At 28.5% G+C, this 16,814-nt stretch overlaps 1 protein-coding gene across 3 annotated transcripts in view; it reads left to right on the forward strand.

Annotated features, from left to right (window-relative positions):
- Col4a1 (Collagen type IV alpha 1) overlaps positions 1-16,814 on the forward strand; it is a 118,090-nt gene that overhangs the window by 58,846 nt on the left and 42,430 nt on the right. For all 3 annotated transcript variants that reach the window (XM_067287071.1, XM_067287072.1, XM_067287073.1), the window contains 9 exons: positions 1,243-1,287; positions 2,206-2,325; positions 4,364-4,454; positions 6,531-6,824; positions 7,399-7,521; positions 12,123-12,301; positions 15,478-15,568; positions 15,637-15,752; positions 15,920-16,097. In XM_067287071.1, the coding sequence (XP_067143172.1) occupies positions 1,243-1,287; positions 2,206-2,325; positions 4,364-4,454; positions 6,531-6,824; positions 7,399-7,521; positions 12,123-12,301; positions 15,478-15,568; positions 15,637-15,752; positions 15,920-16,097 (1,237 nt within the window). The remainder of the gene's footprint in view (positions 1-1,242; positions 1,288-2,205; positions 2,326-4,363; positions 4,455-6,530; positions 6,825-7,398; positions 7,522-12,122; positions 12,302-15,477; positions 15,569-15,636; positions 15,753-15,919; positions 16,098-16,814) is intronic.

The following is a 16,814-nucleotide window of genomic DNA, read 5'->3' on the forward strand; positions in this document are numbered from 1 at the left end:
TTTATGCCTGAAATTGAACTTTTAAAGATAAATAAATATTGGATATCTTTTTTTAATCTCTGAATTTAATTAGCAATATTTATATAATTGTATAAAGGAGCTATCACATACACTATGAAACTATGAAACAGTATTTAAAATTTTTTTTAAATTGAAAAATATGAATATATTACTCACATTAAATAGTGTGGCTAAATGCCATTTGTGTAATATATAGTTATATTTTATTTTAACTTAGAATATATTTTTCCTTCTCTTTCCTATTCATATTATCTTTACTTCCTGGAACCCTTCCCTGACCGGTGCTTAACGGCTTAACAATAGGTGACCCCATTATGGACAATAGGACTGTACGCAGCCCTCAGGGGTAGAACCAAGACAAAGAGTCACTTTTGAGTCAGAGCTGAAGGAGGAAAGACGAGAACGAGAAAGCTCCCGAATACGTCTTCGAGACCACGTGGGTGGAGACAAAGAGAACTTTATGTGTAGTGAAAGTGTTGACTGTTTTTTTTTTTTCGTGATTAAGAAGAGATTCGTCATCTGTACCGTTATGTGCACCTCATTGCATTAGCACCAAAATAGTTGGGTACCCATTCCTTTTTTTTTTTCTTCTCCTATCAGTTATTTTATTGTCATAAATTCTTCTATCATTCTTCATTAGTTGTAATTAATTATAAGTTTAGAATTAAGGTCTATATACGTTTGTAATCGCCCTTTGTAAAATAATTATCTATGTATCGGAATAGTCGTCACGAGACCTGAGGCTTATATCATTATATTTTTGTCGGGTTCCGTACTAATACTACCTGTGTTGGAGATAGAGATATTATAGCTGGCATCCCACAACCCTTCCTGTATCTATATACGCGAATAAAAGATCCTGTTGTAAATATTTATACCAGTTTCTTTGTGTACCACATTCGCGATCTTCACAATAGTTAATACTCTTTCTGTTATTGAAGACATTTTTTCCTAACTACATATGTGTAAGTACATTTATACTTACACATATAATTATAAAAGTATATTTTTTTATACATATGTACAAAAGAAAATATTTGAAATTCAAAATAACTTGGACATTATAGCTTTTAAATTATTTTATATATATTCAGTTAATATAGTTATTCATATATTAACTGAATAAATGAAATTCTAGAAATCGAAATATATGATTAATTATACAGGAAACTTTGTTAATGTGAAAAACAAAAAAATGTAATAAATAATTTTAAATTGTAGGGAAAAGAAGGTTATCCAGGACCTACAGGCCCTATTGGTTTAAAGGTAAAGAATTAATTTTGAAAAGATTATTATTAGATGATAATATATGTATTCTTTTATATGATAATATTTATATTAAATATTATCATCTAATTTATTTTAAATTTTCTATGAATAATAATCACATACTAATAAATTGTACTTAAAGCATTGATTAAATGTTTTTAATATTTTTTACTGTCAAAAATGTTCTGTCACAGGATTATTAGTAAGAAGTTAAATTAGTAAAAACAAATTAAAATGATAGCATTAACTTCATTGCATTTTATATTTGTCAAAATTTAAAACTAAATGTTTTAAGAAAATTTAGAATTTTAAAAATATATCACTATGCATCTGTTTTATATTTGAAATTCTTTAATACAAATAAATTTATTGTAATCATAAGTCATTGAAAATTGAATTAAAGTTTAAACAAACTTTAATATAAAAAATTATTGATGATAACAAATTAACACTTAGGAATCTCAATTACTCTTTGAACTTCATATTGATATGACAATATCAATTAGCAATTTTTTGAATATGATATTTTGATCTGATTCTGAAAAAATATGTATATACAAAAATATTTTATGATAGAAAAATATGTTCAAGCACAGTTATATCTGATAAATAAAGAAATTTAAACTAATATAGAAAAGATACTATTAGAGTTGAAAGTTTCTGAAATGCATTTTTCTAATCATATTTTCATCAAATTCTGATTAGAAAAATAATTACTGATTCATTAAAATGAGGAAAGATCCAATGAGATATTTTTCTTTCATAGTATGTCCTAACCCAGTTAAAACAGTATAATCAAAAACATTATATATTAAACTTTATTTTTATTAGAAAATATTAATAATAAAATATATTAATAATAAAATATTATATTTGAATATCTAAATATTATAACATGAATCAAATTTGTTTTAGGGAGATAGAGGTGAAGATGGTTTGCCAGGTTTAGATGGCTTAATAGGAATGAAAGGCGATCCTGGGCTTGATGGAGGGCCTGGACCACGAGGCTTACCTGGGCCTCCTGGCCCACCTGGGGTAAATATTTTAGAAATCAGTTTGCTTTTTTAATTAAAAAATTTAAATTTATAGAATTTTATTGTACTTATATATTACATCCTTTCATCAAATTTGTTCATATTGATATTGTTTGATTATTTTGTTGAAAATCGATGATGCAATGATGTATTCAACTATAAATATAAATGAGGATGTTTGTTTGTTCGCTATACACTCCTAGGCCATTTGACCAATTGCTACGAAACTCAGCAGTTATGTTCACATACTAGTTATGTTCACATACTTCTAATTTAGTTAATGTCAGACATCCCACCCCAAAATATCAATTGGATTTCTATAAATCAGTTTCTATCTACATTTGATTTGCTGGCTTTACACATAGTGCCATCTATTGGCAAAAAATTTAAGAAAATAATGAACTAAATATAATTCTTACAAAAAAGGATATAATTTTAAAAAATATATATTATATTTACTTAATTACTGTAATTATTATTATGACAGGTAGCATATAGCACTTGTCTGCATAGAATTGAAAGTGTTAACAATGTATAAGTATCTAATTTTCCACATCTAACAACTGGGATTTTTCATTTCTGAATGATATTTTCTTAATTCTAATAAGTGACCTCCAGTAGCTGAGTGGATAAAATCACTGAACACTTGTAATTAGTCATGGATTCAGGCATGGCCAACAGGCTGGCCACATGGAGTTTTCCAGGTTTTCTTCACATTAGTAACACCTAAATAGGGTCTAGCTTCCCATAAAAGTTATCCTGGGATGCATCCCAACAGCAGATTGCTCACACGTTCATTGCCGTAACCAAATAAATCAAACTAATACTAATGAGTGATTATTTACTGTGACATTATGACAATGCTGGCTGCAATTTTTTGTCACAATGTTCTCAATTCTTTTAGCCATATTTTCCCTGTACATTATACTTTTCCTGTTAGCAATAGAGTCATGCCAGTTATCTATCTAACTCCATTTGGGGGAAAATTTTGAATTGAAGCAACATGACTTCCAGTCCAAACTAGAAGTCTATATATAGTTAATCTGGGTCTCTTGCCCATATGCTTTCCGTATCTGGTCTCAACTTTCATCTATCTAACTCTTTTATCAAGATTAAAGAAGGACAGACAAGCAGACAACAATTGTAATTTATAGGTCTGCAGTTTTTTCAAATTGCAGCCCAATAATTTTTTTTTATAAATGCAATATTTATGAGAACATAATTCTCATGTAGTTTACACAATCTGTTGCAAAAACATAAACACTTTATTATCACAAAAAAGCAAGTATTCTTGCATTTTTATGAGATTTTTTTGTTTAAACAAGTCATATGAAGCCTTTCAAATGTTAAGGATGTTAAGGTTAGCAACTTCAATCACATGCTGGATATCAGCATGTGATTGAATTGGTTTACACAAATTGTATTAACCATAACAAATTTATAATGATGAAACTCACAATGTCAATCTATCTTAAAATTAAGATGATGGACAATATAAGCTCTTAGCTGGACCAAAAATAATATCACAACCTGTCCAACACAAATCAACTTTTTTTTGTCGTCTCTCATATTTTATCAGTCTCTTTAATAAATTAATACAACATTTTAGTAAATGTTTGAAAGGAGTAAATGCTTCAGTAATAGTAAAAAGTAAAATGATAATTGAACAATAAATAAAAAAGATATTAGCAAATTTAATAAAATTAATTAATGATAAAAATTATGTAATGTAATTATAATTATGTAAATTATATAATAATAAAATAAAATTATTCTATAATTATGAAATTTAAGATATAAAAAAAGTTTATATTTTTTGTGATAGAATATTAAACTTAGAATATTGTATTACAATAAACTTTCTTCAACATTTATTCGAATAATAACTGAAATATTTTTTGATGACTAATAAATATAAACAATCATTAAAAGTTTTCTTGGATGCAATTACAGTACTATATTCAGATTTTAATAAGTATAGTAACATTTAACTAGAATATATATATATATATATAATATATGTATAAATTACAATATAGGGTTCTGAAGGTAGAGCTGGTCCTCCTGGTATACCTGGTCCTAAAGGCTTACCTGGACCTCCTGGATATCCTGGTGCGAATGGACTTCCAGGTAAAGTATACCTTTTTATTTATAAAAGATGAATGTAAAAGATATATATGTTTTATAATGTAAAAAATAATATTTTAATACTATTTTTCATTATATGTTTATTTTATTTTCCATATTTAGAGCTGTAGTAAAGAATTTTTCATTTAGATAAACATATTTCATGACATATATCATAAATTTTAAATTTATTATTATTATTAGAAAATTAAATTAAAAATGCTTATGCTGTTCCATGAATTGAGATAATGATTATTGTCAAATAACCCAAGTGACTCCAGATATATACTTTGTAGGATATACTTCTTCAATACCTTGATCCAGTCAGCTGTAGTTAATTCACTAGAAAACTAAAGTTTTTGATTTACACCTAAGATCTTTGTCAGGCATTATCTGATTTGAAAAGGAACAGTCCAAAGAACTAGGAATAATTGAAGGTCAAACATACCAATCCAATGCTGATAGTCAGATGATGTAATTAATCATAAATTTAAATCATAATGTGCTTGCTAGGCATGAGCTATGCATTTTTCTTCTTTAAAACTGATTCAGGTGACTCTTCTTTCCACTTTAAAGACCTTGAAGGCTCCTAATCCTCTTGTGATGTTCGTTATGATACGTACTGGATCCCGCAAGCAGGAAGGTACAAAAAATTAAGACTTTGATTACAAAAATAGCACAAAGTGTTATATTTATTCACAACGAAACGGTTCTTTTTTTACACGATCCCAACTTTATCTCACTTACATAGTCAAGATACACAGGCGTTGACCAATTCTTTTTATCTAACCAACAAACAAGACTTTGTGGTACGTGACAAATATACGCGGGTCGATATATTTTTTACTCTAACTTAAAAACTAAACTTACATCTATCTTATAACTAAAATAAAAATGAAAAAATGGAAATTAAGAATAAAGGACAGAGAGAAAGATTAGAAAATACCCGGGATTTTTTTTTGTATCGATGAATCTTGGGGTAGGACACCTTCTCCGATTCTTTTCTCCTTTATACTCTTTTGACTCCTCTGTTGCCGTAGACCTTATCTTTTAACTTGTCTCGATGTTCTACTTATATGTTCGCTGTTCTCCACTTCTTTCTCGGATCCCTTAGCACCTTGCAGTTTCTCGTATTCTTTTGTTTCTTTCCTTTTTTTTACTCTCGAGCACTGCCTTCCTCGTGCTTCTTCCTTCGGATCCCACACAAGAAATGGTCTCTCTTCAGCCGTTTTACCCTCAGGCTCCACACTCTTCTTTTGTTTTCCCACGTTCTCGGAACTGGTCGTCTTACCCCCATGGGAGAAGGATTAAGAAAACGTTCTAGGAAGAATTTTAGAACAAAGAAACAGGAAAGACTTAAAACTAATCCAATAAAATACGAACATATGTACAAAATTATACAAAAAAACATGGCCGACGGCCACACTCTTAGCTGTTCTATACAAACAATTGAGCTTATCATTTATGTTTAATCCAATTCACTACAGCAAAATTGATCAAAGCATGCATGATAAGGTCCATTGTCCAAAAACATTAGTTTTATAGTGAGTTAGCTACAGCTGGATTGGATTGAGATATTGTAGAAGTGTATTTTTGTTTGTCCAGTTTGAGAGGCATTTGCTTTGTAGGATACACTAAACAGAATTATGCTACTGTGATATTTATTTTTAATCTGGGTTGCATGGGAAACCAACAAGGTACATACAAACATAAAACAACAGTTATCTTTTGTGATTCCCATTACAAATTGTATTAACCATAACAAATTTATAATGATGAAACTCACAATGTCAATCTATCTTAAAATTAAGATGATGGACGATATAAGCAAAAAGCAAGACTAACAAATCTTGCTTTTTGCTTCTATATTCTTATGCTTCTAAATTCTTCGATTTTTCTTATTAATTTTTATCAATTTATAGCTTTAATCACTACATATATAAATTTTATTGTTAAAAATAAAAGTATAAATACATTGTATAATAATAAATAATATTTAAGGAATAAAGATTAGCTGTAAAGTAGGAATATTTGATGGTTATATAACTAATATTTAAATAACGTTTTAAATTTTAACAGGTGGTATAGGACCGAGAGGTCCACCAGGTCCACCTGGGGGTCCAGGAGTTCCTGGTATTCCAGGAAGAGAAGGACCTCCTGGCATTAAAGGAACCAAAGGAGAATCTGGATTACCTGGATTAAATGGATTACAAGGTCAGCCAGGATTACCTGGCGTTTCTGGACCAAAAGGTGAACCAGGTCCTAAAGGAAATCCTGGTGTGTCAATTCAGGGACCAAAGGGAATGGATGGAAGCCCTGGATTAGATGGTCTTCCTGGAGCAAAGGGTGAACCTGGCCCAAAGGGAGAAAGAGGTATTGTATCATTATAACATAGGTGTATGTTAATAAAGTAAAGCAAAGTTTTAATCATTTGTTCTGTTATAATATTTGATCATTTTCTTTTTTAAAGGGTCATAGAAGAAATTTTTTAAATTTATAAATTTAGGATAGATGTTTTTAGTTTAAACATATTTTCTATTTATTAAAAATTATCTAATAATATTGCATGCAACTGTGCATGTTTAAATGTATAGGCTATCTAGTGTTAATTTAAATATATTATGTTACTTTTCAAATTATGTCCTATCTAAATCTACATATTTATTAAAAAGTATTAGCTCAATATTTAGTTAAGTTTTTAGACAATAGGTATTATATAATAAAATCTGAAGTTTTAGAACAGTTAAATACACTTAGTTTTAATCATTAGCTTATTTTTAGATTGTTTGATGATATAATTTATTATATCATCAAATATAATTCTATATAAATTTAATATTCTGATAAAATTTAAATAAAACATATTGAAAACCAATGTTGATGTTTTGTCTTTACAGTACAATCTTTACACTGCTTTATAAATTATTATTATTATTTTTTTTTATAGGTATTCCTGGAGATACCAGAGAAGGAATACCTGGACCTGCTGGTCCTCCAGGATCAAAAGGAGAACGGGGTTATCAAGGAATTGCAGGAAGGCCAGGTATACCGGGATTACCAGGACCAAAAGGTAAATTAACTTATTAAAAAAATTATGATTATTATTATTTATAAAAAATAATGTAGGTTTTTAAATTTAAAGTTTTGATTTCAATTAGGATTTTATAAATTTGTTTACAATATTTCAATCAAATAAAACAGTCTGATTTTTTTATTAATATTTATTAATTTCACTATGAAAGTATTTAATTTTAAAATACTTCAATTTTCAATTTTCAAAAATCAAAGTCTTTTTAAATAAAGAAATTATATAAACCATAAAAAATTAAAATTAAATGGAAATATCAAATAAGAATCAATTTTAGAATGTATACTTGCTTGCAATAAATACTACATATAAATTTGTTTTCAAATCTAAGAATACAATACATGCAGATTATTCAATTTTCTTTTATAAAGTTAATTGAGTAGCATATTTTTTATGCCAATGAATTTATTTCATGGTACGAATAGAATTTATTAAATAATTTTATTTATTTAATAGTAAGAAGTTAATTATCAACAGACAAACTGAAAATTAAATCATAGAATTATTTTTATTATATTTATTTTTTATTTCTTTTATAGACTTTTAAATGTTTTATATTTCTAAATAATCTTCTCATAACTATACACATTCAGAACTCTAAATAATCTTTGTCCACAGAATCAAGATTTTCATATATATTTTAATATTTATTACATAAAACCAGTTCATCAGTTTACATGATTATGAAAAACTAAATTCACAGCTTAAAATCATTGTTAAATGAAAATTTTCATTTACAGTTATTTTGTGTATTATTTTGATATTATTATTGTTTCCTTCAGAAACTTTCTATTAGAATGCAAACTTTTTTCTCTATAAAATAAATTATGGATATTCATGACAATATATAGCCCCAAAACAGCATGAAAATTATAAACAGTATATAGGACATTATTGTTGTAATTCTCACATATATTTTTGACACAGTCTATGTATATAATAATTATATTTTACTTTTATTTAAATATATTAATGAATTTATTCTTTAATAATAAATAGCCTATGTTATAATAGGCAATGACTTTTTTTAGGATTAAACATGTTTAAGAAACATTTCAGTTTCAGAAAACTTACTCTGAAAATGTATATGTTATGGACCAAGTGATTAATAGGGCATTTTTCATAATGCCCGGTCATTATGAATACTGCTATCATCTAGTCGGGCAAAGTGATAATAATACATTGAGGAGTGATTATCCAACATACGCTAGCCAATCAGCACTTGCATCTGAGTTGTGCATGTGTATTGCATTTAGTACCGAATTTTAAATTTATGTGACCAATAGTTAATCTTAACACAATTAAAAACTTCAGATAAGGAGGCGTTAAATGAAATTAAAAGAAATATTTTATTTCTGCAAGCACTTTTGATGCAATTTATGGATGTCATCCTCAGGCAGTTAGAATAACAGAGAGAATTCAAACAAAATATAGTATTAATAGTAAATTGGCATTCTTTTCTTTTGCTAATTGGACAAGTAGAGAAGAGGCTGTCTTACTATGTTGGGTATTAATCTGTAGTATAGTGAAGGGATTATCAGTGTTGGAGGATGGAGATTCTGTGTTGTTTGTCAAGGGTGCTTCAGAGTCCATAGTTCGTTTGCTTCACTGTTAGATTTTTATTTGGACTGTTATTGGGCATGTTGGATTAAATGCATTATGATCTGTTGTTTGAAGACTTCCATCAGGGAGTTTCTTATTAGCAAGTTTGCAGTTTATGCAACATGGAATGTCCTCCTTTTTGTGAAAGTCCTTATAGTGGTGCTGTTTAGAACAATGACTGCATCTTTGGATATCCAGGCAGTCTTTTGCTAGGTGTTCATAACCACAACATTTGTAGCATCTCAAAAGTGAAATAAAGTCGTTGATTCGTATATTTGTCCATGAGATTGCTATGTGTTTCATCTGTATTAGTATGTCTCTTATTTGTGGCCAAACCCTGCTATTACATGGCAGCAATTCTCTTTAATTCTGCCTCTTTGGATCACTGTACTAACTCTGCAAGAGGAGAAAAAGTCATTCTCCTCTACTCCATGCAGTTCTTCATTCTCTTCATAGATTCTATTAAGTATATTGTCATTGTCAACACTTATCTGTAGTTAGTTACCTACTGCAGTTTTTGTGTATTATTTGAAAAATTTTAACATTTTAATTTTAAGAATTATATTACAAGAAATATTCATTATTCATTATATTTGGCAGATAAGATGATACTTGAATTATCAAAAAAAAAAAAACCTCCCTAAAAGCAGAAATTGTGTGATGCTCTGGATTGTGAGAATATCCAGGGACTCACCTTAACATCTTCACTTTTTGTGCAAGAATTTTGCTGTTTTGACTTGTTAGCATTTTTTTGAATCATAAGAAACTTTCTTCATTTATCTGTTGGACGAACATTGGTAGATACCAGCAGATTTAAACAATGAGGGTTCTAAGATCAGATAGATATCTTTTGGTTTGAATTTGGTATCAAATTGTTGTCAATATCAATCATTCTCATAATTTAAAAAAGTCTTAATTTTCACTTGGAGACAAGGAGGGACTAATCAGATTTTGAGAGACAAGGTTCAAAACCAATCAGTTTTGGATCAAAGAACTCAATCCTGTAAAAACCTACATCTCAACAAAAAACTTTTAGTAACATGGGTCTATTTTAGCATTGTTTATTGGGAATATCCATATTGAAGTAAATATATGTTAACTTTCCTTCTGGTAAATGGAATTTGAAACTAAGGAATGAGTCATCTCTCATTTTGAATCCATTGCATCTATATACATGTAACTTCAGCTTTTTATTGTACACAAGTCACTGTTCTAAATGAATTTGAATTCAGTTTGGAACAGTAACTTGTGTATATTAAACAGCTGAAGCTGTCCCAAAACAGGACAAAAACATTCCTTCATGAAAAATTTAAACAGTTGACTACCTGAAAGTAAGCATTTTATACAGATAATTTATCTTCTTATTAAAAGTTAGTATTATCAACTTTAATATGAATTTTTTAATAATTAATAATGAATAGTAAATACTGTTTATACAAAAATTTATTAATCATATTTGAGAATATTAATTCAGATCCTGTGTAAAGGTTTAAATTTTATTGCTATCATTTCTAACTTAAAATTTTTCTTAATGAAAAAGCTTCTTTTTTTAATCAATTAAGAAGTTGTAATGCATTATTTGTTCAGGTTAAAAATTATTAAAATATTTATTGATAAACCATCTAAATTCAATTTTTCAGCTGTAAAGGTAAAAATCTCTTATGCTTTTTCATATAAGAATCACTACCAAGCTATACAGCAGTGAAGTGGTTGTTGAAGGGGCAAATGCATTTCTAAGTTTTTATTATTGATGAGTAGTACACTTTTTTCCAACTTATGCAACAATCCAGCCATCAATACAGAAGATAAATCAGATTACAACTAAGCTTGTAATAACAAAAAAATAAAAATCAACAAAGTAGTTCTTGTTCTCATCATTACATTCTAATATGCATATATTACTTAAAATAATTCATTATTAACATTCACATATAACTTATGTTATGAGTAATGATGTGCTTTACATTTTAAAAAGAATATCATCCTGATAACTACAGAATCTGAACTATGTCATTAAATTATCGCTTAATTATCATAAAAATTTAGGAATTCTAGACTTTATTACTTCACTTTTAGAAAGTGAAACATTTTCAAATGAAACATATTTTAACTCATGATATAAAGAGACTCTAGAAGTATGTTCATTTTCAGTTGAAAAATTAGGTTCAAAAGTCTATAGAATAGTTACTTTTTTGATTTTAGTATAAGAAAACATTGTGTTATGACTTTTTATTTGAGAAAAGCAGTTTGATAAAGAAAAGTTTCACTGCAGGCAAACTGGCTGCTGAAAGATTGAGTACCAAGTAAATTGGTATGATAGTAAACAGTATTTGAGTGTATCTTGTGGTACACTCTGGCCATTCAGCCATAAAACATTTTGGCTGGTTGAAGTGTTAGTTGCTGCTCTGGGGAATATAGGATTAAATTCAGACAATTTACCCCAAGAATTTTTCATGGAAGGTATGTCTGAGATATGTTGGATTTCTACCTCACTATCCAGCCACCCCCTTTCTCAGCCTGGTTGAATCTGTTATAGGTATGATTAAAAGACACTCTCTTAGTACCCTGAGGGCAAATGAGTGAGGGGAAAAGGAAAAGTTTCAAATTAAATTATATAAAATTTCTCATAAAATCTTTAATTAATATTCTGAAATAAAATAGTGAAATCTACTAATATAAAAATGAATTAATATTCTAACTATTAATGTAAATGAGATAAATGCAACTGTAACAAATATGAAACATTATATGGTTTTGATAACATTAACAATGTTATCACCTCTTAATTGATATTATTTGACAATTAAGTTTGACGAAGTTTGTAAGCTTTTTAACATCAATACTTGTTCAATACCATTAATGTTTAATTAAAATTTAATAATAATTACCTAATTTTATTGTGTATAGATATTAGAATTTTATATCAATTAAATATTTTTAATATATAATTTATAAATTAAAAATACTTTTAATTAAATTAGGTGATCGAGGTGGTAGTTGCATTGCATGTATTCCTGGAACAAAAGGTGAAAAGGGAGAGCGAGGACTTGATGGGCTACCTGGAATACAAGGAGAAAGAGGACCTAGTGGTCTTCCAGGGTTACCTGGAGAAAGAGGAGAAGATGGACGAACTGGACTACCTGGTCCTCCTGGTGATGAGGTAAAATAATTTTCTTTTTACACTTTCACTTCTTCCAAAAACTGGCTGTATGTAATGAAAAAACACTAAGTATATCAAAAACCAGTAAAACTATTTAATAATGTGAATGTTTTCATCCATTACCCAAAAACCATCCTACAATGGCTTAAAGTTGTTCTGTTTGGTATTCAATTATATATACCTGATGATGTTTGTGGGTAACAGATGAAAACGTTTGTATCATTTGTAGTGTTCAGTGCAACAAGAATAAGAAACAGGTATAACATAAAGAACAAAACTTTATTTTATACAGTATGAACACAAGAAAAAACATCAGGTCCCATCTGGTGTGTTGTTAGTGAATACTCTTATACAACAGTATAGTACAATCAAGATTGTTACACAAAAGGATCTCAACCACTTTTCGGGATTCACACACACGGGGTTCAAATCACAAAGATATACACAAAGATCAGCCATGCTTAAAACTACCTTACAGCCTATATTTTTACTCTAATTATTGATAAAGGAGGGAAGAGATGTTAGATAGGGAGGGATAGATTTACAAAGAAAGAAGTCTTAGAAAAGCGGTACCTGTCGCTTCACATATCATGATGAAACTGTCCAAATATACCTTTGCAGTTCTCCTGGATTTCACTGGTATATGTATTTTCTTTCTTAGTTGTCACTAGTTCTCTTTTTATCAGTCTTTTAAAAGAGATTTCCCATTTCAACTCTCAGGACTCACTGGCACTTTCTGTACCAACCGTATATCTTGGCGGTCGTACCTGGTCGCTTCTCACGCTACTCAAAGCCCGGAGATCATCTTCTGCACATCTGTCTTCCTTGGGAACTTGACCAAAAAGTGCTGACTACACTGATGTTTGACCAAAAAGTGCTGCCTACACTCACAAGTGCGGAAGTAGGGCAAGGGTGGAAAGTTCTCAAACTCAGGAAACAAAGGAAAATCAAGAACAAAAGGAAAATTGGTAGGCTAGGAAAGGGAAGTGATAGAAAATGAAAATAACATAACTTAAAAACTATACATGAATAAATTGCATCATGCCACACATTAAATAGTTTTACTGATTTTGGGTATATTTGGTTTGTTTTCACTTTTTTTTTAAATGCAATATATTAAGGCACATACAGGGTTCTTATGCACTTGGTCAGGGAATTTGTTTCCGTGATTGCCTTGTTGATTTTGTTTGCTGACAGCATGACCAAGTGTAGCTGTCTGCAGGCAGAAAGAAGTATTGTGGTACAATGCACTTATGAAAAGGGAGTGCAGAATATTTTCAGGATCCAAAATTTCACCAAAATTATAGCACACAAAATATACAAGCATACAACAATATCAATTGTTATTTTTAAATTTTAAAATACTTTTAGATTTTAAAACTGCTGTATTAATTATGCAATATTACAAGTTTGAGAGAAAAATCTAATACTCTTAATAATCTAATGTTGATAAAAAATCTTTGAAATATTTTAACTTTCTAACTCTTGAAATTTACACTTTCAATTTGAGGAAAGATGTTAATGAACTGATAGAAAAAAATGATAACAAAGAACCAGAAATGATAAATAACTTAACATTAATTCAAATGGTATTATTTATCATTTTTCATTTTAATAATTTTGATTGCATAACAAAACAATTTCTCAATTATACAAGTGCTAAGGTGGCTTTTTTTTTTTTATAGACTTATTATACCATCAATAGCAAAGTCTAGCAAAGAATAAAAGCCACCTTAGTGCTTGTATAATTGAACACAAGACTAGACAAGAAGCATATCGCATAAAACAATTTCTGATTTCTGAAACTTTTTCCCAGTTTATTAATATTTTATAAAGTTTGGAAAATTTATTAAAGGACAAATTTAATAAATTTATACTTTTGTACAGGTACATGGATTATACTGAATTTTTTTAATAATAATTAATGGCTTTTTTCTTCTTTTCAAAGCCATGAAGTTTTACAGTTATGAGTTAATAACAGGATAAATTATTATTTAATAAAACATTTTAGTTTTGTGTAGAGAAGACATGCCATAATTCTGTCTTTTTTATTTTCTTTTTAATTTTACTAATTCATCGATTATAAAAAATATATAACTGTTAATTAGAAAAAATAACCAGTTAAAAAGTTGGAGAAGCACTAGCATATGTGCATAGTAAGTCAAGTAATGTTTTATTTTGTCAATGTGCCATACTGTAAGGGTCAGGGAATTTGTACAAAGTTGATCAGAGAAAGTCATGGAATTTAAAACAAAAGTTTGAGTAGGAATCCTGCACATGTCAAATAAATCAATAGGAATAAAAAAACTGTCTTTTTGGTATTTTTATAAAATGATGATGAAAATAAAGACAATAATAAGTTCAATTACAAATGCAATTACAAGTACTTTTGATGATAATACATAACCATCACCTTTAGATAAAAACAGGGAAAGGAATATTACTAAATACAGTTTGAAAAATTTAGAACATGTTCTAAATTTTTAAAACTACATTATGAAACTATACTTTAAAACTTGATTCATTTTTTATAAATGTTAAAAAATGTAATAAAATTTAGCTTATATTAACTTACATTTATTTCACTATTTATTTGATAAATTTTCAAATATTACATTTAATTTAAAATAAGTTTTTGATTTTGAAGGAAAAAATATTTATTAAATTTAAAATTAATTTATTTTGTGATAAACAAGATTTTTGTCAAAATTAAATTTTAAAACAATTGTTTTTTTAGAACAAAAATCAAATTTTTATTTATTTTTGAATGTTGTTTTATCATCAGCACATTGCATCAATAGAATATAAGCGAAAATATTTTATTTTCAAATATAACTTAATAAAAAGCATTTTTAAGCTGAATTGCTGTTTGAATTCTCTATCGGTAATTTTTTTATTTAGACAACAAGCTTCTATCTGTGTTATAGTCTTAGATGAACATGACCACTAAGATCCAAAATAACCAAAATTCTATCCCATTATGAATCATCTTTTTATTAGTAATTTATATATTTATTTATTTCATGCTTAAAGATTTTTTATTTCATGTATGAAAGCATATTTGGCCATTTATGTACTCTAAATGTACATGACTCTTTCACTATTAAATATTACAATTTCATATTGTAATATTAATTTATAGAATTTTAAAAATCATACTATATATTATCATTTAGGGTATTCCAGGAATTTCTGGTAGAGATGGTGAAAAAGGTATGAAAGGAGAGCCAGCTGTTATTCCACCAAATGTGGTATTAGGAAGACCAGGTAAATATTATTTTAAACATATAATTATAATATAGAATTTTCTTTAAATCTTTTAATAAAAATTTTAGGAGAAAAAGGTGAACCTGGCCCACCAGGAATACCTGGTCCACCAGGTAAAGATGGGCTTCCAGGAGTTGCAGGTGCCTCAGGACCACCAGGACCACAAGGTGAAAAAGGAGACAAAGTAAGATATATTTAATGTAAAAAATTTTGTAATTTGTTAATTACTTTATTTTGGATTTCTAAAATATTAATTTTAACAAGAATGAAAAATTATAGTAATTGTATCATTAAAACAGAATAATTTAAAATTAATATTAACACACAATAAAATATCATTTGATTTAACAGGGACTTCCTGGTTTTATTGGGACACCTGGAAGACCAGGTGAAACTGGACTTCCAGGTATTCCTGGACTGAAAGGTGAACCTGGATTAGGTTATCCTGGTCATCCAGGTGAAAAAGGAGATCCTGGTGAAAGAGGATATCCAGGTTTAACAGGAGAACAGGGACAAAAAGGAGAACCAGGTAAAAATACTATATTTAAATATTTTGTTTTTAAAAATTTAATAAAGCCAAACAATTGCTGGATTTTATTGGCTATATTAATTCTATGATTAATAATTAAACGTTAAGCAATTTGGTCTATAGGTAGGTGTTTGGCATCATCTCTTGATAAATTTAATAATTATAATTAAATTAATATTTTAATACAGTGGGTGATCAGTTAACAAACAGTTCGGTTAATGAAAAAATCAGATAATGAACACTTTCGCGAAAGATTTTTATGTTCGGACAGCGAACACCTCACAGAATAAACACAAGAAGAATTGATGTAAAATAATGAATACTGATTGGTCTATCCTTGTTTTCGGGCAACAATTTGAAACTTTTCGGAGTGTGGGAGACATCAACATTGGTACTCAACCTGGTATATACTGATCGGATAGCATTCCTCCGAAATTTGAAACTCTCCCTTGTAATTCCAGCCTTTTATTTTTCTGACAGAAACAATTCTTTTATAGTACTTTTGAGACTCATTAACTTTTGCGTTGGTTTTTATTTTCGAAAGGTGAGAGTATAATAGCAAAGATAGAGAGTGGGCAGAAAGTGTCTGATGTTATTGGGCAGTATGGCTTGAACAAGTCTACAGTAGGTCGCAGTTCAATCTTATCTAAGAAAGATACAGTATAATCAAGAAGACTCAAGCAGCTAAAGGAGTAACAAAAATCACATCTGAGCGAT

This window comes from Centruroides vittatus, unplaced genomic scaffold (assembly GCF_030686945.1).
Source record: "Centruroides vittatus isolate TY-2023 unplaced genomic scaffold, ASM3068694v2 scaffold_435, whole genome shotgun sequence".
Classification (NCBI taxonomy): Eukaryota; Metazoa; Arthropoda; class Arachnida; order Scorpiones; family Buthidae; genus Centruroides; species Centruroides vittatus.